At 40.7% G+C, this 16534-nt stretch overlaps 1 protein-coding gene across 3 annotated transcripts in view; it reads left to right on the plus strand.

Annotated features, from left to right (window-relative positions):
• Positions 1-16534, plus strand: part of RMDN3 (regulator of microtubule dynamics 3) — a 258569-nt gene that overhangs the window by 5436 nt on the left and 236599 nt on the right. For all 3 annotated transcript variants that reach the window (XM_053697885.1, XM_053697884.1, XM_053697887.1), the window contains exon 2: positions 11578-11776. In XM_053697885.1, coding sequence (XP_053553860.1) covers positions 11587-11776 — 190 coding nt within the window. In that variant the 5' untranslated portion in view covers positions 11578-11586. The remainder of the gene's footprint in view (positions 1-11577; positions 11777-16534) is intronic.

Genomic DNA, 16534 nt, shown 5'->3' on the forward strand with positions numbered 1-16534 from the left:
AGCAATTGTATGTGGGGAATGAAGGACAGATTTGAGTCAAGTGTGACTCAGAGGCAGCGGACTTGGAGTGATGGGAAGATAGTGGTGCCTCCAACAGTGATGGAAAAATTAGAAACTGTAGTAGAGTTAGAGGGAAGGATTAGAAGTAGTTCGGTCTTGGACATATTTATTTTTAGGTAGTTAGAGGCCATCCAGGAGGAAATGCCAGATAAGCAGTCGCTGATGTGAGAATTGACAGAAGGAGAGAGTGCAGGGGTAGAAAGGTAGATCTGGGTATCATCAGCATAGAAGTGGTAGTTGAAGCCATAGCTGTTAAGTTTACCCAGTGAAAAAGTGTAAATGGAGAAGAGTAGAGGACCCAGGACAGAGCCTTGCGGTACTCCAACCGACAAAGGCAATGGAGAGGAGTAGTCACCAGCAAAAGAGATGGAGAAGGATCTGTTGGAGAGATAAGAGTGAATCCAGGAGAGGGCAGTGTCACAGAGCCCAAGAGAGCTGGCAGTGTCACAGAGCCCAAGAGAGCTGAGAGTCCGTAGGAGAAGGGGATGGTCAACAATGTCAAAGGCAGCAGAGAGGTCAAGTAAGAGGAGTATAGAGTAGTAGCCGTTGTTCTTAGCAGAAAGGAGATAGTTAGTAACCTTGGTGAGGGCAGTCTCAGTTGAGTGTTGAGGACGGAAGCCAGATTGCTGGAGGTCGAGCAGTGAGTTGGAGGACAGGAAGTGGGTCAATCAAAAACTAGTTTTTCAAGGATTTTTGAAGCTAATGGGAGCAGTAATATGGGACGGTATTTTGCAGGAGAGTTAGGGTCAATGGAGGGTTATTTGAAGATGGGGATGACCTTTGTATGTTTGAAGGAGGCAGGGAATGAGCTAGTAGAAAGGGATAGGTTGAATATGTGGGTAAGAGCCAGAGTGAGGATGGGAGACAGAGAAGGTATTAAATGTGAAGGAATAGGGTCCAGTGGGCAGGTAGTGAGGTGTGAGAAAGACAATAGGGAAGCCACTTCACTGTCAGTGGTTGGGAGGAGGGTGCAGAGAGTGGCAGAGGGGGTGACTGGGAGCGAAGTTGGCAGATTGCAGGCTTGTGTTGGGATGTTTCTTCGGATGGTAAGTGTTTTATTGAAAAAGTAGTCAGCCAGGTCTTGAGCACTGAACGCAGATGAGGGTGGTGGTGCAGGTGGGTAGAGGAGAGAGAGTTAAAAATGGAGAAGAGTCTTTTAGGGCTAAGTGAAGGGCAGAGGTGTAAGAGTAAAGGATGAACTTATAGTGCATAAAATCATGTTCAGAGCGGGATTTCCTCCAGGCATGTTCAGCAGTCCAGGAACATTTTTATAGGTGGCGTGTTTGCTGGGAGTGCTAGGGCTGCAGCTGACAAAGTGGGGCTTTGCGAAGTTGGGGCGGAGCGAGAGTGTCAAGTGCAGAGGAGAGAGTATTGTTATAGTGGGTTATAGCAAGGTCAAGGCAGGATATCGTGGAATTGTGCGGGAGGCGTATTTGAATATGGTTGCAGAGTTGGGGAGGGTCTACAGTGTGCAGATTTCTACAGGTGAGGGGGCCAAGTAGCTTTAGCCTGTATATTAAGATTAAAGGTGAGCAGATGGTGATCTGAGATGGGAAATGGGCGACAGGCAACATCAAGGAGATAGAATACCAGATCAATAGAATGTCCATCACGGTGGGTAGGGAATAAGGTGGATTGTGAGAGGCCATAGGAGTTAGTGAGCGAGAGAAGTTTAGAGGCAGCAGGGATAGATGGGTTGTCAATGGGGATGTTGAAGTCCCCCAGAATTAGAGTAGGTGTATATATAGAGAGAAAGTAAGGAAGCCAGGCAGCAAAGTTGCCAAGGAATTGGGAGGTTGGTCCAGGGGGGCAATATATAACTGCCACTCTGAGAGAGAGGGGGAGAACAGGCAAATGCAGTGGACTTCAAAGCAAGAAAAGGTGAGAGATGGAAATGGAGAAAGGTACTGATAGGAGCTGGAGGGCGGAGAGTAAGATGCCAACACCGCCACCATGTCTTTCACCTGGCCTAGGTGTGTGGCTAAAGTGAAGACCACCATATGTGAGATCAGCAATGGAAGCAGTGTCAGAGGAAGATAGCAAGGTTTCGGTAATTGCTAAAAGGTTGAAAGCGTTGGAAACAAACAGGTCGTGAACAGTTGTAAGTTTGTTACAGGCAGAGCGAGCATTCCAGAGGGCACAAGAAAAGGGAGCGAATAAGCGCTGTGGGTATATGGAAATTACATTGTTGGTATTGCGTGACCTAGAGTTTTTGCAGTGGGAGACAGAGCGAGGGTGTAAAAGTGTGGTGATTGCTGCAGGGCCAGGGTTAGGAGAGTGACAGAAGGTGAGAGTAAGTTTTGAAGGAGCGCGTATGACTAGACACAGGAGAGTTAGAGGGGGAAGTGTTCCTAAGGAGACAGAGTAGTTAATGAGAGGACAGCATAGGGTATGAGAGAAGGGATGGTGAGATATGGATAGTGTGGGATTGTTGTTATAGGGACATGCAATGAGTTTTAGGAGATGGGCAGACAGAGAGAGCAGAAAAGACAAAGGGTTAAATGTATTATTGTGCGGACGAACATGATACAATGTAGCATATCATGTCCGCCTCACATCGATAAATGCCGACAGCATATGCTGTCGGCATTTATCATTGCACTGCTGGTGCAATACCGCCCGCTAGCAGGGGGTGTCAATCAACCCGATCGTATTCGATCGGGCTGATTGCTGTCCGCCACCTCAGAGGTGGCGGACAAGTTAAGGAGCACCGATCTTAGGACCGTTGCTTCTTAACTTCCCGCTTCAGGCGGAACTGAGGCGGAGTGGGTCGGAAGCAACATCTTCAATCGACCCCATAGAGAGCATTGTGTAGGTTTATAGTTAGTAAGTTTACCTGTTAGTGGGACTTCAGTTTCCACCTCCAGTTTCTAACTCCAGTGAGTAACTCTGCCACTTCTAACAGAGCCACTTAGAATCAGAGAGCCATGGCTCAAATGAGGCTTAGACCTGCTGTATGTAGCAGTGAGAGTATTGAACTGATTCTAGGCAGCTGGCTACAAGCAGTCTAGCTAGCCATGAGTTACTCCAATTTTTTATTTTTTTTTTCAAAATAATTTTTTATTGAGGTAAGACAACATACAAATACAGATTCTTGAGAAAACAGCATGGCAACATGTCCATATGATATACAGTAAAGTTTATACCGCTAATAAAACAGACATGTCTTCAAGACTACATATCCTATTTATGTCTAAACCTAGACACCCATTATCTAGCCATGCATATTACCTCTTTTTACAAAAGTACATTTTCTATTGGACAATAAACATGTAATATACCAAATAACCAGTTTTAAGCCTAGATTTCGGTAGTAATTTTTTAGTATACTCAGGCTTATACTTGTCCATAATACATTTATCATAACTCATAGTTAAATAAAATGGCACAAGTAGGGTATGCATATAATATATGTAACAGTTAAACAAGCTCATCAGTATAAAAACAGTTGCAAATAGTCAACCAACATGTAATAATACAGTAAAGTAAAGAACCCCCTAAGTTACAACAAAATACAAATGAGGAACACCCCAGCTCATTTTCTTTATCAACGGGCCCCCCAAGGTAACTGAGAAAGATAGAAAAAAAATGGATAATCAGGTACACCCCAGCTAAAAGTTAGTGGCCCATCTTGGACCACGAATAAAGCAAATAAAGGTGATGGGTGGAGAATGAGAGGGGTGTTAACAGGGCCACGCTTTGACCCAATGGTATAGTAATATATTATTTACCTTAAAAATAGGCAAATAACTATAAATTATGTAAACCCCAGTTGAGAATTTGTAGTCACTCTTGGGCCACGGGTTTTAAATATAAGCAGGGGATAGAGTTTGCGGGGGTATCAATAAATAACCCTAATATATATTTGACTCTTATTTGAAAATTATGCTAACAGAATACTCCTTAGGATTTAGCACATTATAGTGAACAGCGTGTCTAGTATAACCGAAACTGTGGATATTGCTCAGTAATATATACATGCAACTACATGCATTCATACCCACATGTCTTCACAGTTGGATAGCATAGCATACACAACAACACATATTTGCCCTAGTACACTAGTATATACATTTTGCCACAAAACCCCCCCTAGGATATGCTAAAATAGGGATGGAGCCCACATCAATTGGCAATTAACGGGTAGTCTTAGACCACGAGTATCACCACTAGATGGTAGGTGAATGTAGAAGATTATAGCTACAGGGGCCCCTTTCTGGGCAAAGGGATATACTTTATTACACTATATGCAAAACATGCAAGTATTTCTTTCTTAAGGGCATACTCTATCATATGAAGTCTTATGGGGTTTAAGATATTATTAGGGAGCCCCTACAACCAACAGTTGACACTTAATAAAAATAAAGCTCCTATATTAAAGCTATGATAACATGGTACCCCATGGATTTCTGTGTATTATATGAGACAGCATAAGTCCACATTCAGGAGCTCTCTAAAGTAAGTAGGCTTCCATTCTAAGATAGGATAAATTTAATACAGCGTGTTATCTATGCAATGTCCCTGTATCAGATAACCACATACTGCCTTACTTCAGGGAACAGCAAGGGTATATCCTAATTCCAAGATAGCAGTACGCAGTAATACTAAGTATGGTATCATTAAGTACCCTGGTGAGCAGTCTCTGACATGCAACACTGCAGACTTTAAGGAGCACATCAGACCAAAGGTCATCCTTAGTCCCAAAAAAAGAGAATCACAGTGGACACAGAGATGCAGCTCTTATTTAGAGCCAAACAAGGTATCCAGAGTCAACCGATGCCAGAACGGGCCTCCATACTCACATCACCAGCGTATGCTCCCGTTTCTGAAAGTTCATATGACCCTGGAGAGACAAGGCTGCCGAAAGTAAAGGAAAAGTGTCCCACTGACCAGCTCAGACCATTAAGCTGTGTGCGTGCGTCCCGGATTATGACTCCTAGACCCGTAACGATACCCAGGTTGGGGGACCCCATCTTCCCCTCTGGAAAGCCAGCTGTATTTCTCCAAGTAGCCGACTGGGTCCACAGTCTTGGTCGCCCATCTGGGAAAAGATCTTGTGTGCCAAACACACCTGTACCCTTTCGGGGAGCCTTGGTGGGACTGTGATCAGTCCGTATATACTCCAAACACTCTGAGCTGTGAACATCCAGAGTCTGGAGGGAGGGATCGGCATTAGACAGGCTCTGCAGTATTATCCCGCTCTCACTTGTAATTAGATGTTCTGTGAGTGTAGATCGCTGCGAGGAGGAAGGCAGCCGCCATTCAGACTGCAGTATTTCCTGCTGCGTAGCTGCATTATAAGCCAGAGGTGATGTAGTCAGGAGCGTGAGAATTCGGTCCATTCTCTTACAAATTTGCGCCTCCCGCTCTTCCATAAGGGTCTTCATATAGAAGTATAGTCTCTCCATGCTAGGGTAGTAGAATAGCTCTGCATCAATATTGCTCGGTCCGGCTCACTATCCTTTATTTAACACAACAAAAAATTAGGCTGGATGATTTCAATATAGAGGGAGATCTAGAAATTATCTCCACATACCCCGGTTCCCCGGGGGGGGGTGCTGAGAAATTCCCTCCGTGGAGGCAGCCAAAATTAAACTGCAGCAATCCGGTCTGAGAGACCCTGAAGTTGGTCAGTAAAGGTATCGCCTAAACCAGCAATCCATTTCCTTTCAGATGGTTGAAAAGTCTATGCTGGATGGCATAAAAATATATCAATTACATGGCGGAATGTAATTGAATCTGCCAGAGCTCTCAGTTTTGCGGCCATCTTCAGCCTAAGCCCGGACACGCCCCCCGAGTTACTCCAATTTAAATGTAATTTCTCATTCTACTTGCTATGTATCCCTTTCTTTTGTAAGATGAGAGTCCATAGGTGTCCATAACATGTGGGATATATTTCCTGCCACTAGGAGGTGGTCAAGAACCTTCATAAGAGCTTTAATCCCTCCCACCTCCTCTCCCACTCAGTTTGTTCTTGGCTTCCGAGGAGACAGGTTGCGAGAGGTGCTCTGCAAGCAAAATTTTATTATTTTCTATGTAATCATTTATTGGGAGCTCAGACCTGACTTGAGACCCAGTACCTTTCTTAAATCTTGGTTTAGGGAAGGCTTCATGATAATTTCTCCAAGATTCTGTGTGAAGCAGGGGTAAAGGAATACCTCCGTTATGGCATGTCAGTACCCTCACGGCTAAATCTCTCAGCCTTAATTGCCCTCAGGTGTCGCTGGGACCCTATTCCTTTGCTTACACCTGAGCGAGTTGGTAAGATACAGTGGAGGGGTGCTGCAGTCCATGTAAGTGACATGGACACTAAACACACCCAGGAACTATCCCTAGTACTCTCCTTATATAGGTACTACATAGTTGAAGGTTCACTGCCCTTACACATAGGACTTTACCTATGTGTTTAACACCAAAAATTCCTGAATTTAGAGTTAAAATCTATCTTTTTCCATTGTCCTATTACTCCTTAGCAGCTCTAAGTATGTTTTTGTCTTGAGTTCACCTTTTTTCCTCCCAAATCAAAAAAGCGTCACTGTCTCTTTCAGCTCATTGTGAATGCGTTTAGGGTTGGGGACACAAGGGGAATCAAAAGAGGGGCTTTTATTCACTTTTGCATGTAAACTGTGTGTTTTTGTGTTTTTGGCCTGCATATTATTCTGGAGTTAAGCTTTGCCCCCCCCCCCCCCCTTTGGCACCCTTTTCTCTCTCCCTTACTGTATCAGTAGCTGGTGGAAATTTACCCAGGGACTGTTTCCAGGCATTTCAAGCTATATGGGCCCAGTTTTTAACACTTTCTTTGCACAGGAGGTAGGTGCATACCCTCATAGGAGCTACTGAGGGGGTGGGTATGTGGATTTTTTTCTGAGCCTAAATCATTTGGCTTTTTTCTCACTTCTGGGGTTCTGAGGTGTTCTTATAGGCTGTTTGTTGTATTTTGGGAAAATAAACTTGTTATTTAAAGCTTTGGATTATATCTTTATTTCCATTTACTTTCAGTTTTACTTATTATTTTGGAGTTATGGCCATACCCCCATCTGACCTACCAATTGGAAGAGACCCCTAGGGACATACTGCAGTTCATTATCCCTGTTTATTATGCAAAACTGTTCCAGTGGTCCAAATTAACCAGTTGTGGGATAATTGTGTTCTACATCTCCAATTCGCAACCCATAAACCTGTCAGTATGGCACCTGGCAGACATTTAGTACCCATGCCTATTTATGTGGCTTGGGGGATTCCACTGACTTTTGTTTCTTTTCTCCAGATTTTTAAAACAAGTCTTTAAAAGACAATGACAGAGTTATTAGCAGCTATCTCCAAACCAAGTAAACATAATGTAAAATTAAGGAGCTTTAATTTTACACCACCTGTAAAGCAGAGTCCTAATCCCTAGGCTCAGTTTCCACCAAGCTTACAAAGCTCTGACTCACCTGAGTCTCTCTTTCTGAGGGCGAAATCTCCTCTGAGGACCCTGATCCAATAAATGAGCCAGACACTGACTCCACGTTTAAATTTAAAGTGGATCCTGATTATTCCTTTTTAAGGGGTTTTTGAATGCCTTAGATCTATCTGAACAGAATCCACAGGATTCCAAGCTTGTAAATAAGTTAAATCAGGTTTTTGAAGCTCCGTCCAAAGTGCCTTATGTCTTTAGAAGCACCAGACTTGGTTAAGAATATATAGCCAAAGAACAGAAGAAATCAGGCATTCCTTTTGCACCTTCTAACAGGTTCAAAAGAATGTATCCACGTTCAGAGAAGAATTTAACAGTCTGGGAAGTAGTCCCTAAGGTTGATGGAGCTATTTCCACCTTAGTTAGACACACTACTATTCCTATGGAGGATAGTTATTCTTTTAGGGATCCAATGGATGCAAATCTGAGTCCTTACTTAGGAAAATATTCTCCCAATCAGCTCTTCAGCTTAGACCTGCAGTAGCAATCACCTGTGTGGCTGCTGTGACTCCTTCTGGTGTGATTCTCTGTCTCAGATAGTTTCTGATCAATCTTCTGAGAATATACGCAACTGCATTAAAGTCCTTAAATCTTGGTCAGCTGATATGGTCTCTAAGAATAGACTATTATCAGTTATTTTTGAAGGGAAGATGCTTTTTGGATTGGAATTTCATTCTATTTTTTTTAAAAAATGTCACTGTGGAGAAAAGAGGCTATTCTACCTCAGGACAGAAAGTACAAGGGAAAGTACAAACAAATTGTTTTCATTCCTTTCGCTCCCCTAGAGATCAAAAGTTCCCATCCCACCAGATGTCTGAACCCTCTAAGCCTTCCTGGAAGCCTTGATCTTCTTGGTCTAAGAACAGCCCAAAAAAGCCCAATTCAAATCAGAAATCTGCATGAAGGGACGGCCTCTTGTAGGGGGCAGATTGATTCAGTTTCAGAAGGCTTGGTCTCAATCAGTTCAGGATCCCTGGGTTCTCAACATTATATCCCAGGGTTATCACGTAGGCTTTCGCACCAGACCTCTCTGGGAACGGTTTCACCTGTCTCACGTTTCAAAGGTCCCTATTAAGGCAACTGCCTTTGTTAAATTTGTTTAAGATCTAGAAGACATGGAGTGATCCAACCTGTTCCAATCTCTCAACAGGGACAAGGTTTCTATTCAAACCTCTTCATGGTCCCAAAGAAGGAAGCCTACTGTCCTATTCTGAACCTAAAGACTCTGAACAAATTTCTTTGTGTACCTTCTTTCAAAATGGAAATGATCCGTACCTTTTTGCCTCTAATTCAGGAAGGTCACCATAGACTTAAAAGATGCATCTCTGCACATCCAAATTCTCTAGGATCATTTCCAGTTCCTAATGTTTGCTTTTCTCAAAAAACATTACCAATTTGTCGCCCTCCCCTTCAGTCTGGCTATAGTCCCTTGCATCTTCACAAAGGTGTTAGGGGCTCTTTTAGCACTGATGGGAGTTCAGGAAATCTCAATTGTCCCTTATTTAGATGATATTTTGATCCAAACTCGATTTCTTTCTCTGGCTACTGCTCATAATCAAAGAATGGTATCTTTATCATAAGATTTGGAAAGCTTACTTTCTTTGGTGTTCTTCTAGAGTTTTTTCTTGGAAATCTTTTATAATCCCCAGAATTCTTCAGTTGCTTCAGGATGGACTGGATAAGGGTTTATTGGCTGGTTCTTTAAAGGGTCAGGTTTCTGTATTATCTGTTTTGTTTCACAATAAGCTAGCTAAGTTGCCTCAAACTTTTGTTCAAGCCTTGGTCAGAATTATTCCTGTTATTAGGCCCATTTCTCCCTATTGGAATTTGAATCTTTCTTTCTGTTCTGTAAGGTTCCCCTCTCTGAACTTATGCATTCTCTGTACCAAAAGTTATTAACATGGAAGATTCTCTTTCTTCTAGCCATTACTTCCGCTAGAAGAGTTTCTGAATTATCAGCCTTGTCTACTGGTCATCCCTTTTTGCTTTTTCATCAGGATAAAGCAGTTCTCCAGACTAAATAGAATTTTCTCCCAAAGGTACTGTCTTCAGAAAATATTAATTATGAGAATATTGTTCCTTTTCTGTGCCCAAATCCTTCTAACTCTAAGGAACACCTACTACACAATTTGGATGTAGTCAGAGCCTTCAAATTTTATCTCCAGGCTACTTAAGATTTTAGACAGACTTCTAGGTTATTTGTCCACTTTTCAAGTCCCAGAAAGCATCAAAAAGCTACAGCGGTCGCCTTGGCATAATGGCTGAAGCAAACTATTCGTAGTGCTTGCACAAATAGTCAAAATCGCTGAAGGGATTTGAACTCGAAGAGTGCACTATGTAGCACTTCTAATACTCCTCAAATAAAAGGCATCATACTAACCGAAACCCCCCCAAATGAATGGATTCCTATTTTAAAACATAACTTTTAATGGGTTAAAAAAATGATATAAAATCAGTGTGCGAGTGAGTGTAATTAAAATCACACAGGGACTCGAAATTGCTTTGATATTATGAAGATTAAGCACTGATGACTGTGGATATTGGGCAAAAACTGCATTGTGTATGATATTTTAAAATAAATAGCATACACTTTGTGTTATTGAAGTGGTTCCTCTATTATCAACACAGGACTCTCATCATCATAAGAAAGAAAACCGAATGTATACTTACTTATACATTTCTTTTTTTTTGTATGAGGAGTGTCTATAGGACCCGCCTGGATTTTTGCTCTATGGGCGACAGATCTTATTTGCACCTCTTAACAATGTTTTCTGTCTTTCCTACCTTTTCTGTCTCTCTTCTTGCTCAGCAATACATAAACTGAGTGGGGAGAGGAGGTGTGATGGATTAAATCTCTTGTGAGGGTTCTTGACCTTCTCCTAGTGGCAGAAAATATATCCCACATGTTATGGATGCCTATAGACTCTCATCATTCCGAAAGAAATACATTTATCAGTAAGTATAAATTCTGTTTTTTTAGTGCCATATGTAAGCAACTCCAAACAGAAGCTAAGTGGAAGTGACACACAGATGTCTTTTCATTGTCTGAAGGGGAGAGGTGTTGCAGTGAGCCCTTAAATCTCTTTTTCCAAAGAAGGCAGGGGCATCTTACTGGGCACCAGGGCCCCCTATGTCTAGCAGCTCTGGTCTCCAATATGCTCCAAGCAATTGAATTCAAGTAAAATTTGACCTAAAAAAGTATTATGTTGTAAATGGGGGAAGTTAATTCAGTCATGTGGATGAGAAAGTGAATGTCAGAGAATACTGGAGAGAATCATTGTAGACCTAGGGCCTTTTGTTGGAAAGCTTTCCTTAAATGGATAATAAACACCAAAAATGTTATTGTTTAAAAAAAAAAAATATATAATCCCTTTTATTTACCATTATAGAAATATACTTTTTACCTCTGTAATTACCTTGTATCTAAGCTTCTGCAGACTGCCTCCTTATCTCTGATCTTTTAACAGACTTGCATTTTAGGCAATTAGTACTGACTCTTAAATAACTTCACGTGTGTAAGCACAGTGTTATCTATATAAAACACATGAACTAACGTCCTCAAGCTGTGAAAAACTGTCAAATTCATTCAGTTGAGAGGCGGCCTTTAAGGGCTTTGAAATTGGCATATGATCCTACCTAGGTTTAGTTTTCAACTAAGACTAACATGAGAACAAAGCAAATTTGATGATAAAACTAAATTTGAAAGTTGTTTAAAATTACATGCCCTATCTGAATCATGAAAGTTTAATTTGGACTTTACTATCCCTTTAATATATGAGGCATATTTTGGTTACCATTGTTACAAGTCTTTAATTGCATTTGTTGTAATTATTAAGTAAAATTTACCGCATTAATTAACATTATTTGGTTTTTCGAGACAGTGACTTTTTTTCTGTCTTCTGAATGCAATGGTCAGTAAAATCAGCAGGGTGGTGCACCCGTTAGAAAGGTGCTGGGGAGAAAACTATATATAATGCTATCATTAACACAAACAGAAATGAAACTCATCAGTTAATAATCTTTGACTAATAACAATGTTTATATATGTATATTCATTTCAGTAAGAAAATATGTCGAAGCATATCTTGCTATACCAGGCTGGTCTTGGCCTAGTAGGAGCAGCTGCAGGGGTTGCAATATTTGTGATTTACAGAAGGAATTGTAAGGAGAAAAAGAAGTGGGATGCAAAGAGTAATGGCTACTATAGACATAAACCCGTAGAACCCAGCAACGCTTTGGAGACTTCTAAGCAATTAAAAGGTACAATTGTCCTACAAACTGGTTACAAAATGGTTAAATGTTACGTTTCAGATAAGGATTTACTTTATAATTTTCTAAAATGTAAACTTAGTTTTCCTTTGTAATTGTCATTATTCTGAGCTTGAAGGGGTAAGAGAGTTAAAATAAACTTTCATGATTAACCCTTTAATGACCAGAGCACTTTTCCATTTTCTGACCATTTGGGACCAAGGCTATTTTTAAATTTTTGCTGTGTTTGTGTTTAGCTGTAATTTTCCTCTTAGTCATTTACTGTACCCACACATATTATATACCGTTTTTCTCGCCATTAAATTGACTTTCAAAAGATACCATTATTTTCATCATATCTTATAATTTACTATAATTTTTTTTATAAAATATGAGGAAAAAATGGAAAAAAACACACTTTTTCTAACTTTGACCCCCAAAATCTGTTACATATCTACTACCACCAAAAAACACCCATGCTAAAAAGTTTCTAAATTTTGTCCTGAGTTTAGAAATACCCAATGTTTACATCTTCTTTGCTTTTTTTGTAAGTTATAGGGCCATAAATACAAGTAGCACTTTGCTATTTCCAAACCATTATTTTTTCAAAAATAGCGCTAGTTACATTAGAACACTAATATCTTTAGGAATCTCTGAATATCCATTAACATGTAAATATTTTTTTTTAGAAGACATCCCAAAGTATTGATCTAGGCCCATTTTGGTATATTTCATGCCACCATTTCACCGTCAAATGCGATCAAATACAAAAAATCGTTTTCACAAATTTTTTCACAAACTTTTGGTTTCTCACTGAAATTATTTACAAACAGCTTGTGCAATTATGGCATAAATGGTTGTAAATTCTTCTCTGGGATCCCCTTTGTTCAGAAATAGCAGACATATATGGCTTTGGCGTTGCTTTTTGTTAATTAGAAGGCCACTAAATGCCGATGCACATCACACGTGTATTATGGCTAGCAGTGAAGGGGTTAATTATGTAGCTTGTAGGGAGCTTGCAAGGTTAATTTTAGCTTTAGTGTAGAGCTCAGCCTCCCACCTGAAACATCAGACCCCCTGATCCCTCCCAAACAGCTCCCTTCCCTCCCCCACCCCACAATTGTCCCCACCATCTTAAGTACTGGCAGAAACTCTGCCAGTACTAAAATAAAAGGTATATTTGGTTTTTTTTTAGGTTTTTTTTTTTTGGTTTTTTTTTTTAGCATATTTACACGTGTATTATGGCTAGCAGTGAAGGGGTTAATTATGTAGCTTGTAGGGAGCTTGCAAGGTTAATTTTAGCTTTAGTGTAGAGCTCAGCCTCCCACCTGAAACATCAGACCCCCTGATCCCTCCCAAACAGCTCCCTTCCCTCCCCCACCCCACAATTGTCCCCACCATCTTAAGTACTGGCAGAAACTCTGCCAGTACTAAAATAAAAGGTATATTTGGTTTTTTTTAGGTTTTTTTTTTTAGGTTTTTTTTTTTTAGCATATTTACATATACTGCTTTATAGTATCCCCCTTAGCCCCCAACCTCACTGATCCCACACCAAACAGCTCTCTAACCCTCCCCCTCTGCCTTAGCGGGCGCCATCTTGGGTACTAGCAGCTGTCTGCCAGTACCCAGTTTAGTAAAAAAAGGAATCTTTTTTTTAAAAAAAAATCCCCTTTTCTGTAGTGTAGCTTCCCCCCCCCCCCCCGACCAACCTCCCACCAGTTGCAGATCACTTAGAAACTTTATATAACATTTTTCTTTTCTTATTTATTATAGCTTTTTTCAGATTTTTTTTCTGTAGTGTAGCGGTTCCCTCCCGCTCCCGCCCCGTGCATGCGCCCAGCCCGCCGCCCCCCGTGCACGCGCGCGCTCCCATGCGCATTACACGGCGCATCAATGGCCGCCCACCCGCCTCCCAAGTCCGCACCCGCCTCCCAAGTCCGCTCCCTCCCACCAACGATACCGGCCATCGATGTCCAGTGCAGAGAGGGCCACAGAGTGGCTCTCTCTGCATCGAATGGCCATTTAAGGTTATTGCAGGATGCCTCCATATCGAGGCATCACTGCAATAACCGGAAAGCAGCTGGAAGCGAGCAGGATCGCTTCCAGCTGCTTTCCACACCAAGGACGTGCAGGGTACGTCCTCAGGCGTTAACTGCCTTTTTTTTGAGGATGTACCCTGCACGTCCTCGGTTGTTAAGGGGTTAAGCTACAGCATGTAATTGTAAGACCCTTTAAAATTCATTTATATTATTTATGTTGTTCTTTTTGTATCCTTTGATGAAAAGCATAGATATATATCCCCAGGAGTAGCAATATATTGCTGGGAGCTATCTGGTGGTCGGTGGCTACACACATTTGTCTCTTGTCATTGGCTCACCAGATGTGTCTAGCTAGGTCCCAGCGGTGCATTGCTACTCTAAGATCTTATTTTTACTATGGGCTAGATTACATGCAAGGTGCAAACGGATTTACGCAATTACGTTGTCCCGAGCCATTTTCATTACGCTGATATTACAAGTGCAGCGAAATCCCCCAATTCACTGTGGTCTTGTGGACTCCCCGCTTTGGTATTTTCACGTGATGGCTCATGGACTCTCACCATCTGATAAAAGAAAGCAAAATTTATATTTACCTGATAAATTAACTTCTTTCATGATGTTAAGTCTATGAGCCCCACCCTTTGTTTTTGTTCAGGTGGTGGCAGTACTTGTTATGCATTTCTTTGCCCGCTTTAACTTTCCTCCTTTTCTGTTTTCCTCATCAATATTTCAAATGTATGGCTGAGGATTATGGGAAATGGGAGGAATTTAAAGCTCTGGTGTGTTGGGGTGTGTATTGCCTCCTCCTAGTGGTCAGGAGGGGGATATTTCCACACTTGATGGCTCGTGGACTCTTAACACCATGAAATAATTTTTTTTGCATTTTTGAACCTGTATCAAAGTTAAATCCCAGAGGACCGGGTATTCCAGTTTGAAAACAGATATTAACCCCTTGACAATTTCACTCTAATTTTTTTTTTTTTTTTATTGTTTTAAATGATAGATAATCCCTTTTTTACCCATTCCCTAGTTTTGCATAACCAACACATTTATATAAATACACTTTTTACCTCTGTGATTATCTTGTATCTAAATCTCTGCAAACTGCCCCCTTATTTAAGTTCTTTTGACAGAAATGCATTTTAGCCAATCAGTGCTGGCTCATAGGAACTCCACAAGCGACACACATGAACTAACACTCTCTAGTGGTGAAAAACTGCCAAAATGCCCTGAGAGAAGAGGCGGCCTTCAAGGGCTTAGAAATTAGCATATGAACCTCCTAGGTTTAGCTTTCAACTAAGAATACCAAGAGAACAAAGCAAAATTGGTGATAAAAGTAAATTGGAAATTTGTTTAAAATTTCATGCCCTATCTGAATCATGAAAGTTTATTTTGGACTAGACTGTCCCTTTAATCTTTTTACCCTAAAGGTACTATTCGAACGTATGTGATTGCCTGTTTATATAGTTTTTGTGCTTGATTGTCTGTGTGGATGTTTGTGTGTGCATGGGGATATCTATGGGTACCTGTGATTGTGGATGTCTATGGGTGCCTGTGTGTGTATGTGGTTGGATGTGCATGTGGATGCCTGTTAGTGCCTATGTGAATGTGTATGGGTGCCTGTGCGTGTGTGTGTGTATATGATATGTCTGTAGGTGCCTCTTTGGGTGCTGACATGAAAAATCTCACTTTAGAATTTTGCCATGGGCGCCAGATTCTCTCAACTCAAGTTATAAATCATTTAAAGGGGACATTAAACCCAAAAATTTTCTTTCATGATTCAGACAGAGAATACACTTTTAAACAACATTTCAATTTACTTCTATTATCTAATTTGCTTCACTCTTTATATAGCCTTTGTTAAAGAAATAGCAATGCACATGGGTGAGCCAATCACATGAGGTAAATATGTGCAGCCACCAATCGGAAGCTACTGAGCATATCTAGATATGCTTTTCAGGAAGGAATATCAAGAGAATGAAGCAAATTAGATAACAGAAGTAAATTAGAAAGTTGTTTAAAATTGTATTCTCTATCTGAATCAGGAAAGAAAAAATTTGGGTTTAATGGGGGGGAGGGGAAGCTTTTTATGCTGAGCATTACTTGGAAATGTTGGCTTCAGGTCCCAATTTCTTGGATAATAAAGAAGAAACCAAATTAGAAACACAAGTTTTAAAATAACCGAAACCTATAACTATGTTAACTAACTATAACTTTAGCTGTCCCTGGTAATTTTGTTTTCCGCATAAAATGTTATGTCATTATCATAAATACTTGTAGCTGTTTCCTTGTAGAGACGCTGTCGAGCTACAGCTCTCAGCACTGTGTAAAACATTTATGCAGGATCAGTACAATTTCTGGGGACTTTTGTCACTTTGGCTTTGTTAACTCTCTGGGAAGAAACATAAAATGAGGTTTATAAATTTTGTGTGTGTTTCATATCAGTTTGCTGAGAATTTTAGATGTGGAAAATCTATTTAATAACAAATTAAAAGACCAGATAAAGTTCTATCTTGGGTTTCATTTGCTGTGTTTTTTTTGAAGATATAGATATGTAGTGTTGAAGTACATTCTCAATTGTAGGTCAGCAGAAGAAACCAGTTTTATAAACCACAAGGATGAGACTGAGGCTCACCAATTGTTAGTTGTGGTTAACAAGAACATTCTAGAGGACCAGTGGAACCCTAGACATTTAGCTTTACAGAGCTGGGTTATGACTTGTGAACAACAC

This window comes from Bombina bombina, chromosome 1, assembly GCF_027579735.1.
Source record: "Bombina bombina isolate aBomBom1 chromosome 1, aBomBom1.pri, whole genome shotgun sequence".
Classification (NCBI taxonomy): Eukaryota; Metazoa; Chordata; class Amphibia; order Anura; family Bombinatoridae; genus Bombina; species Bombina bombina.